Source organism: Pelmatolapia mariae, linkage group LG10_11 (assembly GCF_036321145.2).
Source record: "Pelmatolapia mariae isolate MD_Pm_ZW linkage group LG10_11, Pm_UMD_F_2, whole genome shotgun sequence".
Classification (NCBI taxonomy): domain Eukaryota; kingdom Metazoa; phylum Chordata; class Actinopteri; order Cichliformes; family Cichlidae; genus Pelmatolapia; species Pelmatolapia mariae.
Genome location: NC_086236.1, coordinates 3,630,286 through 3,642,900, shown reverse-complemented (window position 1 = coordinate 3,642,900; position 12,615 = coordinate 3,630,286). Strand labels below are relative to the sequence as shown.

Genomic DNA, 12,615 nt, shown 5'->3' with positions numbered 1-12,615 from the left:
AGGCTCCACGGGAGGCCTGGACACTCCGCGGTAAGTTCACCTGTTTCTCGGCCTGCCTGAGGAGCAGCCGGAAGCGTTCGTCTTCTTGGACCCAGGCGGGCAGCTCTTTCTGGCCCTGCTGCCTCGCCTTCTCCAGCTGCGTCTTCAGCTCCCGCAGCACCCGCAGCTCCTGCGCCAGCCGAGCCTGCCGCGTCCGGGACACCTGCAGGTCCAACTCCAGGTCCAGGGAGGTCCGCAGCAGCCCGTCCAGACCTTTAACGGGTACAGGAGGCTGAGAGAGGACAGGAAGGGGCGGGGTTAAGTGCCGAGGACAAAACACAGGGAAACATTACAACTGCAAATTTGCTGGAAAATCATCGACTATGAACTGACGAGCTCTTAAAAATGTGACAGAGAATCTGATGGAAACTGTGAACGAGTGCAACAAAACAACAGTAACACCATCGATTTCCTCCCTGCTGCAGCACAAACTCACAAACACACAACGTCACAGTGCTTCTGCTGCCTGGTTCTGTCAGTCAGACAGGCCGGGCTGAGTTTGAGCCGAGGGCAAAGAAAGAAAAAGAAAAATGCATAAAACAAAACAAACCCAAAGCTAACAGAACCCAAACATCAGGGTTTCCTGCTGCTGTTTTGTTGGAGGTGACGCTGATCTAAACTAAACCAGGGCTGAACCATAGCTCGACGCACACAGTCCTGCTACGTCTGCGCAGGTTTAAGTGCAGCCATCAGCGATGAAGCCTGTAAAGTCCTCGATCTCTGGAGAGGGCTTAAAAGTCACCTGAGTGTTTAATAACACCTCGACTTATTTGCAAATACTGTCACCAACACCTGCTGCCGTGGAGCCCCGGGAGGCCGAATCTGCTGCCTCGACTTTAAATTAATAGAAGCTGGCAAATGTCAGCGCTGCATTAAACATTCAGACGGTCATTAAATATTAAGAGTCGCTTCACTGGGAGTCGTTAGGAGGTTTAAAGCCTCAAAATGCAAATTGGCTCTCCTTTCCGAGTTAATGCGGTCAGCAAATGTGAAGGTATTGCTTTTGAGAAGTCGAGAAGCAGGAGGATCAGAAAGACGAGAGAAACCGCACCACTGAGGCTGAAACACGGGAATCGAGCGTCACGCGGTTCAGCGTGAACAGCCACGCTCACAGGTGAAGGGGGAGGGGCTAAAATGACTCATTACAGACAGTGCTGCACGGAGGCTCAGTGTCAGATAAACTAGGATTATTATGAACTGTGAATCATGCAAAGCTACTTTAGCAGAGTCACTTACTCAACAAATACCAACAAAGCTTCAATGACGAGTCTCACAAAGGAACTACTTTCTTTTGTCTACATCCGCCACACAAAGTAGGCGTGACGCTAGCTAATGTCTAATGGTTCTGCAGTGATGCAGAGGCGAGGGGGCGGAGTCTTTACCCTCTTCATGCGCATGCTGCGTCTTTCGGAGGCGTTTCTGACAAACGGGGACTTCTTGGAGAGCGTGGAGCTGTCGCTGTCACTGCGGTTAATCTGCGAGGACAAAAACACGCGTTTAATGAGGTCGCAGCGTCGCCATCAGCACAAATTCTGCGTAGGTCTCACTTACCCTGCAGATGTACTGGCTCTGAGGTCCGGGCGAGAAGGTCTTGGAGCGGATGATGGTGTTGCCCCTCATGAAGGGGTTCTGCTGGCGGACGTCCGGGCGCCGCTCTTTGGGCCGAACCACGGAGCAGTGATGCAGCGACGGCAGGCTGTCCATGCTCGTCTCCTTGTTCACCTGAAGGAGAGAGCCACAGCGGTAACGAGGACGCTCACCGACCGAGGCGCCGTCACAGTTTTAGTTCTAAAACTGCTTCCTGCTTAAAAACAAACTCGAAAAAGGTCCACTGGAACAGGAAGTGATTCTTCTTCTTCCCCTGCTTAAATGTCAACGTTCCCAATTATCAGAGAAGAAGAACTCTAAACACAAAGCGGCTCGTTGAACTTTAAGCTGAAATAAATGGCGTTACCTTCTCTGTGATGGTGGCTGCCGCCACCGCCGTCGGAGGAGGAGGGGGTTTGGTCCCCTTCTCCTCATCTTCCTCCTCCTCTGCTTCCCATTGGCTGCTCTCGGGATAAAACTCATCCTCTTCCCCCAGAGGCCCCACCCCCTCCACGCCATGCCCTTCGTCGTCATCGAACACATCCGCCTCCAGAGGCTCGCCATGCCTGATGAAGACCAACCACAGACACTCGTTCTTACTCGCTACGCCACCATCGTCTTCCTCAGACTGAACATGAGGCTCGCTCATAGTTTGCATCACTCAGATTTTCATCCTCAACACTCACCACTCGTCATCCTCAGGCGCTCCGGCTCGGTCGCCGCTGGAAACGCGAGTCTGAAACACAAACAGTTGCATCAGGACGTTTTAATCCTCCGATCATTTCAAACTTCCAGATTTTTTAGATCATTCAACAACGACATTCCCCGTCACACTCGTAACACACACAGCATTTATGTCCCGAACAGTTTTCCACACTGATCGTGCATCAATAGAATTCCTCTTATATTCCTACGTGACTGCAACCAACATGGCGTCTTACTTTCTATCCCTTTAAACTGATTTATGTATTTAGATTGAAGCTCGGTGACGAGTAAACGCTGAAAAATGTAGTTCTGATCTGGAGTAACTGGTGTATTTTCTGAATGACAATAAAGTGGATATTCTATTCTATTCTATTCTATTGTATTCTATTCTGTCTCACTCACAGCTCTACCTTTAAAGACTTTTTAACCTTTTTATTGGCTCATGTATCAATTTAATGACAGAAATGTGTAAAATTGTAACTGTTACTTTTCCTCTTCCTTCTTCATGTGCGCACAAACGACTTTATTATCAAGATCAATATTACCTCACAGGGACATTAAACTCATGTTGTGACTCACTGAAAGCATCTAAATGTGAAAAAAGGACATCTGAGAACTAAAATGAGAAGAATTAGTTTTGAATGAAACTGTGGAGAGGAAACGAAGCACGGCTCATTTCTGGGCCGCTGGCCGGGCTTCTGCTGACCTCGGGCAGATAGACACGACTCAGCAGGTTGTACCACTTGGTGCACTTCTCCTCCGAACAGCTGACGTCAGCGAGGCTGATCTGAGCTCCCGCCTGCAGCGAGGAAGAGGAGGAAGGGAGTCAGAGAGAGTGTGAGCATGTATTAAACTGTGAGTGATAAGAACCTCGTTAACAGATGATTAACAGATGATGACCTTTAACAAACAAACCATGAGATCCTCGATGATTAGTGAACATTATCTTTTTCTTTTTTTTTTTACAGTGACGTACGAACTGAAACTAACCAGACACACTTCGTGGCCCGACTTGCCGGTGTCGCACACGTCCACCCTCAGGGTCTTCTGTCGCAGTGCACTGTGGGAAATCTGCATGCCAAACACCTCGTTGAACTCCACGGCGTCTTGAGGTGGCGAGCTGCGTGTTCGGAAGAGGCAGCGAGTGGCCTCCACGCAGGGAAGCACCGCCACGCGTACATACCTGCAGGAGGAGAGGGCAAAGGTCACGCGATGATGTCACGATGTAAATTACAGACTGTACACTAAAGATGGACATAGGGGGTTCCGGTAATGGCGGCTGGCTGAAAGGACGTGCCCACTTCTGCTCCGCTATCTTTCTGTAAAAATCCTGAATAATACTCGTTTGTTAGACATTGAATGACACCTAGGACAGCTGTGATGCCTCTCTCGCAAAGGAAATCCGGGAAAAACATTAGTAGACCGACTCAATCGAAATTATCTAACTTCACTTCTAAGTTGACCTCTGAGGCTAGCTGTGAAGCTAGCGTTAGCCGTGAAGATAGCGGGACTGGTATCAACGCTAGCCAGGCGATGGAGGAAGGAAATGATGAGCCGACTGAGAAGGAAGAGACGGCCGAAGGCTCAGACGTAATATTAACGGCTATTGCAAGCTTGAAATCCGACTTTTCCTCCAAGCTTGACGATATTTTGTCAGCAATAGAAACCGTGAGGAAGGATGTTAATGAGTGTGTCAAGCGGGTCAGCGAGGCGGAGGCCCGGATATCTGCAGCAGAAGATAGCATTACCACCTTGGAGGCAAAGGTACGGACTCTTGAAAATAACAACAAAAACCTCGAGGACAAAGTGCTGGATCTGGAGACCAGATCGCGACGATCTAACTTGAGACTTGTTAACCTGCCCGAGGACGCAGAAGGAGCAGATGCGTGCGCTTTCTTGGAAAACTGGCTACCAGAGGCTCTGAACTTGGCGCCGCTACGGACCGCTCTGACGCTGGAGAGAGCGCATCGGGTCGGCCAGAAGAATATGTCAAATACCGCTGCACCAAGGACTATGATCATGAAGTTTCTAAACTACAAGGATAAAATGACCGTGATAAGAGCTGCCAGGGCAAAGGGACAGATTCTTTTCAAGAACCGCCCGGTGAGATTTTATGAGGACTTAGCGACTGGAGTGCACAAAAATCAGAAAGAGTTTGACGCCGTGAGACAACAGCTTCGCTCCATGGGTATCCGGCACGGCATGATTCCTCCTGCGCGACTGATAGTGACACATAACGGACAGTCCCGCATCTTTAACCTGCCAGGTGAAGCGGAGAACTTTGTGAAGGCTCTGAGGTCGGAAAGTGAACTGGGGTGAGATGATGTAATCATGGTCATATTACAGTGTGCTGGCATGGAGGGATGATTACTGAGCCTTAAGTTTAGAAAGAAGTGAGAGGGAGAGAGAGAAAGACCAGTTTGTTATACTTATTTGTTTACTGGTCCGGAGGTTTACAGCCACTGTTAGTACCCTGATTTCCTTATCGTATTCAATAACGAGTTTTTTTTTGGTCGCATAGCGGAGTGGGGTAAAGGGAAAGTGTTCAGGCACAGTCGGTTGATCCTCGCTTTTGGGTGGAACAACCTTTAGCTGTTAGACAGGTGCCAATATGTATAGGGGGAGGGAAATGGGTGCCCAAGTTCAAGTTAAAGGGGCATATTCAGTATTCGTTGCTATGGATGTGGTTTTTGACATTCAGGTATTATTTGTTTCTCTGTTCTTTAATATCTCAAATGTGTTGGGAAGCTCATTCAGTGTTATATGTTATGTCTGGTGGGATAAGAATTAAAATTTCTTCTTGGAACTGCAGAGGGCTACAAAAACTGGAGAAGGTGAAACAGGTAATGTCTAGACTGAATTCTATGCACTCTGACATCATGCTGCTGCAGGAAACGCACCTGTTGTCTAGTCAAGAGGCGAAGATTAGGAGGAGGTGGCAAGGCAGTATATATTCTGCGCCCTTCACTTCTCAGGCAAGAGGTGTTATGATTTTGATCCACAAATCTATACCATTTCAGGTGACAAAGGTTATTAAAGACAAGGCTGGGAGATATGTTATTTTACAGGGCACTCTTATTACGGAAAAAATAATCCTGATAAATATCTACGCTCCGAACATTGACGACCCAAAGTTTTTTCATAATCTTTTTCTTACAGTATCATGTCTGTCTGGTAGCCTCATTATGGCAGGGGATTTTAATTGTACGTTGAACCCAGAGTTGGATAGGAGCTCGGGTACTGATCTCTCTCATCCTAAAAGTAGGCAAACTATTCAACATTTTATGAAAGAACTTGATCTGAGGGATATTTGGAGGGATATGAACCCTAAGGTCTTAAAATACTCCTGCTATTCACATACACATAAATCATACTCGCGTATTGATTACTTTTTAGTTTCTACCAATCTGAGTTATAAAATAAAGGACTGTCACTATGATAATATTTTAATATCTGACCACTCGCCAAACTCGTTAATATATGAGGATCTGAGACTGAAGAGAGATCCCCCTAGGTGGAGATTTAAACAAAAGTGGCTCCTGGACCCAGAATTTATATCTTTCATAGATAACCAAATAAACATATTTTTTGATACTAATAGGGATGAAACATCACCCTGCTCAAGATGGGAAGCTTTTAAGGCCTACATAAGGGGTCAGATTATTAGCTTCACAAGTTATAGAGCAAAGCAAACTTATCAGGAAACAAAAAAGTTGGAGGCAGAGATTGAGGTGCTTGAGGGAGAATATTTTCAAAGTTTTTGTCCAAGAGTCCATCAAAAGCTTCTGTTACTAAGAACACAGTATAATGAACTTTCTGCTTCTAAGGCAGCCTCACATCTTTTACGTCTTAAACAGACATTCTATGATCAAGGGGAAAAGCCCGGGAAATTATTAGCCTGGCGCCTCCGTCAATTACAGAATGAGAAAAACATTGCCTCAGTTGAAAACAGTGACGGACAGGTTATTGTCGACCCTCTAGGAATTAATGAAACTTTTAAGGTTTTTTTTGAAAAGTTATATAACTCAGACATAACACACATGGGACAAGAGCAAGATCTCTTCTTGGATACCCTTCAGTTGCCCAGCATTTCAGGACTAATGAGGGCAGATCTTGATACACCTATAACAAAGGAGGAGATATCTGTAGCAATAGACCATTTGAAAGTAGGTAAAGCCCCAGGCCCAGATGGGCTGCCGACAGAAATTTATAGGGCATTTAAAACTAAACTGCTGTCCCCTCTTTTTGACATGTTTTCGGATTCATTTGAAAAGGGAATCCTTCCGGTTTCATTAAGAGGGGCCCTGATAACTTTATTGCCCAAACCTGGTAAACCGTGCAATAAATGTGGTAACCTGAGACCGATAAGTCTTCTTAATGTGGATCTCAAGATACTTTGCAAAATTTTGGCTCGAAGACTGGAGAGATCTTTACCTGACCTAATTGCCTGTGATCAGAATGGGTTTATTGCGGGCAGACAGGGATTTCATAATGTGAGGAGAGTGTTGGATATTCTTCATAGTCAGGAGGGAAAATCGGACACTGCTCTACTATCATTAGATGCCGAAAAGGCCTTTGATAGGGTTGAGTGGCCCTATTTATTTGAAATATTAAAAAGATTTGGCTGTGGGGATAATTTCTGTCGGTGGATTAGACTTTTATATAATGAGCCATATGCTGAAATACTGACAAATGGAATTATATCTAAGCCGTTTGAAATTAAACGGGGCTGTAGGCAAGGGTGCCCTTTGTCCCCTTTATTGTTTATTTTAGCAATTGAACCGTTTGCCATTGCAGTGCGGTCCCATAAGAGCATAACTGGTCTATCGGTAAACCAACAGGAACACAGAATTGCCTTGTTTGCAGATGATGTTATTCTTTTCTTGAAAATGCTGAAGGAGTCTATCCCAGCCTTGCTGGATCTACTACACATATTCGGACGGATATCAGGATATAAAGTGAACAAAGAAAAATCTTCACTAATGATACTTAACTCAGGAGAGAGGGAGGGTGCTGGAAATCCTTTCCAATTCAAAATGGTAGACTGTTTTACTTATCTGGGGATTAAGATAGTGCCATGTTTGAGAGATATTGTTGGAGTTAACTACACCCCTATGGTAGACTCAATCACCTCATCCCTAGATAGATGGAAGCCCTTGCCCTTGTCACTTATAGCGAGAATTAATGTTCTCAAATTAAACATAATGCCCAAACTTTTGTACCTGTTCCAGAACATCCCATTGTCACCCCCTGCTAACTTATTTTCACACCTGAAGACAATTTTTGTACGCTTTTTGTGGAATGATAGACGACCAAGGCTCCGTTTATCACTTTTGTACTTACCGTATGACAGGGGAGGCCTCAAATGTCCCAATCCACTTTGGTACTATTGGGCAGCCCAATTGAGGACTATGATGTATTATTTTACAGATAAATCCCCCCCGCCTTGGACAAATATGGAAAACAGTTCAGTGCCTCTTCCCCTTCCCCAGTACCTATACTCAGCGAAAGTCAAAATGTTGAAAAAACAGACAAAAAATCCTATAGTCAGAAATATGATTATGATCTGGTATCAGGTTAAAAAATACCTGGGTGAACCCACCTCCTTCGCACGCCTTAGTCCAATATGGGGTAATCAATTTTTCCCTCCAGGCAGAGCAGACCCTGGTTTTAGGAAGTGGGCTGACAAAGGCTTAAAGACAATAGGGGATCTCGCGGGATCAGAGGGTGAGATTTTGATGTCATTTGAGGAGTTGATTTCCAAGTATGATATCCCATGCAAACATCGGTTTAAATATCTACAAGTGAGAAACTTTATTAGATCATCTCAAAATCAGTGTTTGTCAATCCCTCCGTTTTCCACTCTGGAAACAGAAATGAAAAGAGATTGCTTTGGAAAAGGAATAATCTCCAAATTATATAATATGTTAGTAGAGGGATCCCCTGAATCTTCTTTAGGAAAACTTAATGCTTGGAGGGAAGATCTACGGGAGGACTTATCCTCCGAAGACTGGGAGAAGGCATGTGCTGAAGCACAAACACAAACTACCAGTACTCGTCTCAAAGTATTGCAATATAATTGGCTAATGAGGACGTATGTGACTCCAGAAAAGCTTAATAAGTATAATGGTGATACCCCAGACTTGTGTTTCAGGTGCGGTGAGGAGAAAGGGATGTTTTTCCACTGTGTCTGGGAATGCAATAAAGTACAACGGTTTTGGAAAGAGATTAAACAAGCTCTGGATACTATTTTGGGTACACGATTAGCTCTTGACCCTAAACTTTTTATTTTAGGGTTATATCCTGATGGACATCTTATGTCTAGAAAGGTAATTACCGCCCTGGACCTATGTTTACTGCTGGCAAAAAGAGTCATAGCACTCTCATGGAGGCAGACCAGTAAACCAAAATACATTAACTGGATTAAGGAATTGTCCACAACTTTACCTATGGAAAAAATCACTTACATTATCAAAGGGAAACTACCACTTTTTCAAAACATCTGGGGTTCCTTTATGCAATATATGGGAAATATGGATCTTGGCAGTATGGTGGATGGGGCAGATGGGGTGTAAATGTTGGTGGTCCTCTGCAGTTTCCTAAATTAATGTTTTTTATACTTGATCTTTAATGCTGTGTGATTTATACATTTGAGTTTGTAACTTTGAACCATGCACAATAGTGTAACCGAGTTGGTGTTGAGCAACCCTCGGAAATAGAGAAGCTTATTATTGTTATTATTGTATGTATTTTTTTTTTTTTTTTTTTTGGGGGGGGGGGGGGGGGGGGGTTGTGTTTTTTTTGTTTTGTTTTTTGTTTTGTTTTTTTTTCTCTTCCTTTGTTTGACTGAGTTATTATTTACGGGTCATATAGTTTGTACTTCCACTTCACTGTTGCTCTCTAACATCTTATAAGTGTTTGATTTGCCAGGAAGGGCGAGTGACTGTTGTACAATAATTTAGCTGCCCTGGATGTTCTCTTTGCTGTGGAAGCACTCCAATTTCTGTATGTAATTTTGAAACGCAATAAAGATATTGTTGGAAAAAAAAGAAAAAAAAGATGGACATAGCCTCCTATGGCATCAACCTCTGGTTTAGTTTTTTTTTTTACTTTGGAGAAAAAGTTTGTTTACTTTTTTATTAACTTTATTACTTTGAAACATCACCTAAAGGCGGCTTGGCTGTTTTCTGTGATTATACTTACACATATTTTAGTTTTTTAACTTTCATTATGATCTCAGTAAATAATCATTTTAGTTTTAGATCAGATTCCATAAAACTGCCTCGTAGAAAAGAAAAAAAACGACCGTATTGAGTTTTTCTGTTGAGCGCCTCAAACACACGGCAGCGTGGCAGAGGCCATTAAACCTGCTGAGATACGTTCGAGGGACAGGAAACACACTCAGACTGAGACTTCGTACATTTTCTGGTCGGTCGGCAGACAGAGGGCGCTGCAGTTGGACAGCTGCATGACGTAGACGGTGAAGCGCCGGTCTCTGGCCTCGTAACGGAAGCCGAGCTGCACCTGAGGGCAGCCGGGCGCCAGGCGGTCCTCGTAGGAGCTCAGCAGGAGGTCAGCGGGGAGGCCGGGTCTGTGGGAAACAGCACGCAGAGTTATTTTAACCTCCAGCTGCAGTTATGGGAAATCCGTCCAACGTCACTCATTTATTAACAAACTGTAACTTTAAATTTATGAAACAAAGAGCCAGACCAGGAAAAATAAAAGCGTAACAATCCGAGGACAAACCTACGACCTCAAATGTAAAACCTTCGTACTTGCGCTCTGACGGTTCGTACACGCCACTGTCGCCGGCGACTGACTCGTCAGACACGGCCGAGGTCACCCCAATCTTCTTTGGCCCCGCCCCCGTCCCTCGCAGCTCGGAAGCTGAGCCTAAAAAAAAACAAAACAAAAGAAGATAAATAAATAAATAAAATAATTTGAAGTGTAATTGTATTCTCCATCAGCTTTGCATGAGTCACAGTTCAAAATCATCCTTCAATAGCAGTGAAAAGCCGAAACAGCGACCACGTGTGGCGTCTTTGACTCCCACTCGTGTTATTTATGTGCAAGTACAAAACCAAAACGTCCAAACTGTAGAGAAAAATGATTTCAGTGTCAGTAAAGAGAAATGCACCCAAAAACTTGAACATGAGTCTATCTGATCCCTGAGCTGAGGTCAATGAAGTGAACTAATCAAACCTGGCCTGGAGCCGCCCAGCACTGCAAACAATACATTAAAACGAATATAATCAATAATCTGTGGACTACATGTGATGTGGACCTGAGAAAGACTTCAGGCTCGTGTGGCTTTAACCTGATAAGAGCAGGAAACCAGACACCAGGTGCAGCTTTCACCTGAGCCTGACTCTCACTGCCGCTCTCCGAGCTCTCATTAACCACACAAAGGTGCAACAAGCTGCTGCAGCGCTGCAACAAATGTAAACATTTAAAATAACAGAACAGTTTCTTTTTTATTTGAATTAAACTTTCTGCTTTTGCTCCTCGTCTGACGTTTTCTTGATTATTAAACACATTATTCAACAACACCGACCGTCACTGAAGTTAAAAGTGTGTCTCACAGTGGATTTATTTCATATTTAAAATATGTGGTAGGGGTCACGGGGTCGTCCAGCAGAGATTTGGGGAATTTTTGCCCATAAAGCCCTCGTTGCTGGTCCCAGTCAGTCTGACATCATGGTGGGAAGTCTGCGAGCGCAGGCGGAGGCAAGAGCGCCACGAAAGACGTCGGAGCCGACAGCAAAGTGCTGCATGCTGCCGAAAGCAGATCAGGAGAGAGACAAGCCGGTAACACAAGCAAAGGTAGGTCAGCGCTCAGGTGCAGAAAGGGGCCTGGGAGGGGAGTGAAACGTGAAAACATCACATTCATCGACTCACTCGGTCCTAAAACAAACACGTTAGGCCCACCGGTCCCGCCTGATCCATAACACAAGACAACAAAGACCCTCAGAGTAAAAAACTGAGGCAAAGCTATTAAAAAAAAGTGAAAAACTCAAAAAACTGTCTTCAGAGAGTTTAGTGTGCTTCTGAACCCTGAAAATGTTGCTCTCTCCGGTATTTGTGACGTTATGAGGGATCAGAAATAAGAACTGATCAATACACCAGCACCAGGTTATCAGCTGATATCGATATCGTATCAGCATCAGTAACAGCCGATAAAAAAATGTAAGAGTAGAAGAAGAAACGGGAGAAACATCCGTGAACCGTGTTACAGGTGTTGATGTTGCATAATTTGTCCTGTAGAGGGCGCCCTGCTGCTGCTGCAGGCTGGCACAGCGTAAACGAGCAAACGAGTAATCCACGACTGGTTTTAACAGTAAAACAGGATTAAACTCAGAAAGGACTCGTTAATAACGACACTAACAAACGTCAGGCAAAGATGTTTGTGTTTTATGTCCCTGAAAAAATATCGTCCCACATATCGAATGTTTTAGTCACCAAATACAAACGTCAGCCTCAAAAATCCTGCATCTGTCGGCCGTATCAGAAATACAGGAAAAAAACAAATGATTGTACTAGTGAGAGGATGTAGAGGAAAAGATTAAATATCATTAAAAAGTCCTTTTTTTTAAAGACTGAACTGATTTACCTGGAAAAAAAGTTTTTCAATTATTTAGTTTTAAAATTAGTTAAAAGTCAAAATTATACCTGAAAAAATAAAACTGGAGCAATGAAGCAATCACAGTTTTGCTGTAACCGCCGTCTCCTGATGCAGAGAACGAGCTTCAGCACTGAACAGCTGCAACCCTAAACCCTCCAGACCTTCACCTCCACCCTCCTCATCGCTGCCAGCAGCCGTCAGGTGTCACACACAGTATTAAATTCCTCATCACACACACTGAGAGGAGGAGGAGGAGGATTCCTGGAGTCGGGCTTTCTAATAAAGCTTTTTCTCTGAAGTCAAGAGCTGCCTCTGTCACAGCGACTCGTTCCTCACTATGTTTTACAAATCAGACCTGACTGCTGTGAGGCTGAGAGCCTGGGAGGCTCCTCAGGTCTGATGAAGAGTCACGTTTCCACTCAAACACGCAGCTTTTATTCTAGTTTCTGATGGCGGGCGGTCTGCGGTGCAGTTATAAAGACGGCTCATTGTCACCTTAGCAAAACACTGAGGATTAAAAGGACTCAGAAAAGCGTCCGTGCTCACTGAGATGAAGACGTGCTTCCAGTTTTTGAAGCCCTGAGGAGTTCGTGTGATTGGTGATGCAGCAGGACTCAAAGTGAAACCAGAATCAGTGACTGGGATCAATAACGACTAAAAAC

The 12,615-nt window shown here is 44.5% G+C and overlaps 1 protein-coding gene across 1 annotated transcript in view; it reads right to left on the bottom strand.

Annotated features, from left to right (window-relative positions):
• wwc1 (WW and C2 domain containing 1) overlaps positions 1-12,615 on the bottom strand; it is a 51,130-nt gene that overhangs the window by 5,976 nt on the left and 32,539 nt on the right. The window contains exons 12-20 of the mRNA XM_063485047.1: positions 10,107-10,224; positions 9,752-9,922; positions 3,322-3,514; positions 3,038-3,130; positions 2,313-2,362; positions 1,994-2,192; positions 1,591-1,761; positions 1,422-1,514; positions 41-271 (exon numbers count right to left, since the gene is read on the bottom strand). Coding sequence (XP_063341117.1) covers positions 41-271; positions 1,422-1,514; positions 1,591-1,761; positions 1,994-2,192; positions 2,313-2,362; positions 3,038-3,130; positions 3,322-3,514; positions 9,752-9,922; positions 10,107-10,224 — 1,319 coding nt within the window. The remainder of the gene's footprint in view (positions 1-40; positions 272-1,421; positions 1,515-1,590; positions 1,762-1,993; positions 2,193-2,312; positions 2,363-3,037; positions 3,131-3,321; positions 3,515-9,751; positions 9,923-10,106; positions 10,225-12,615) is intronic.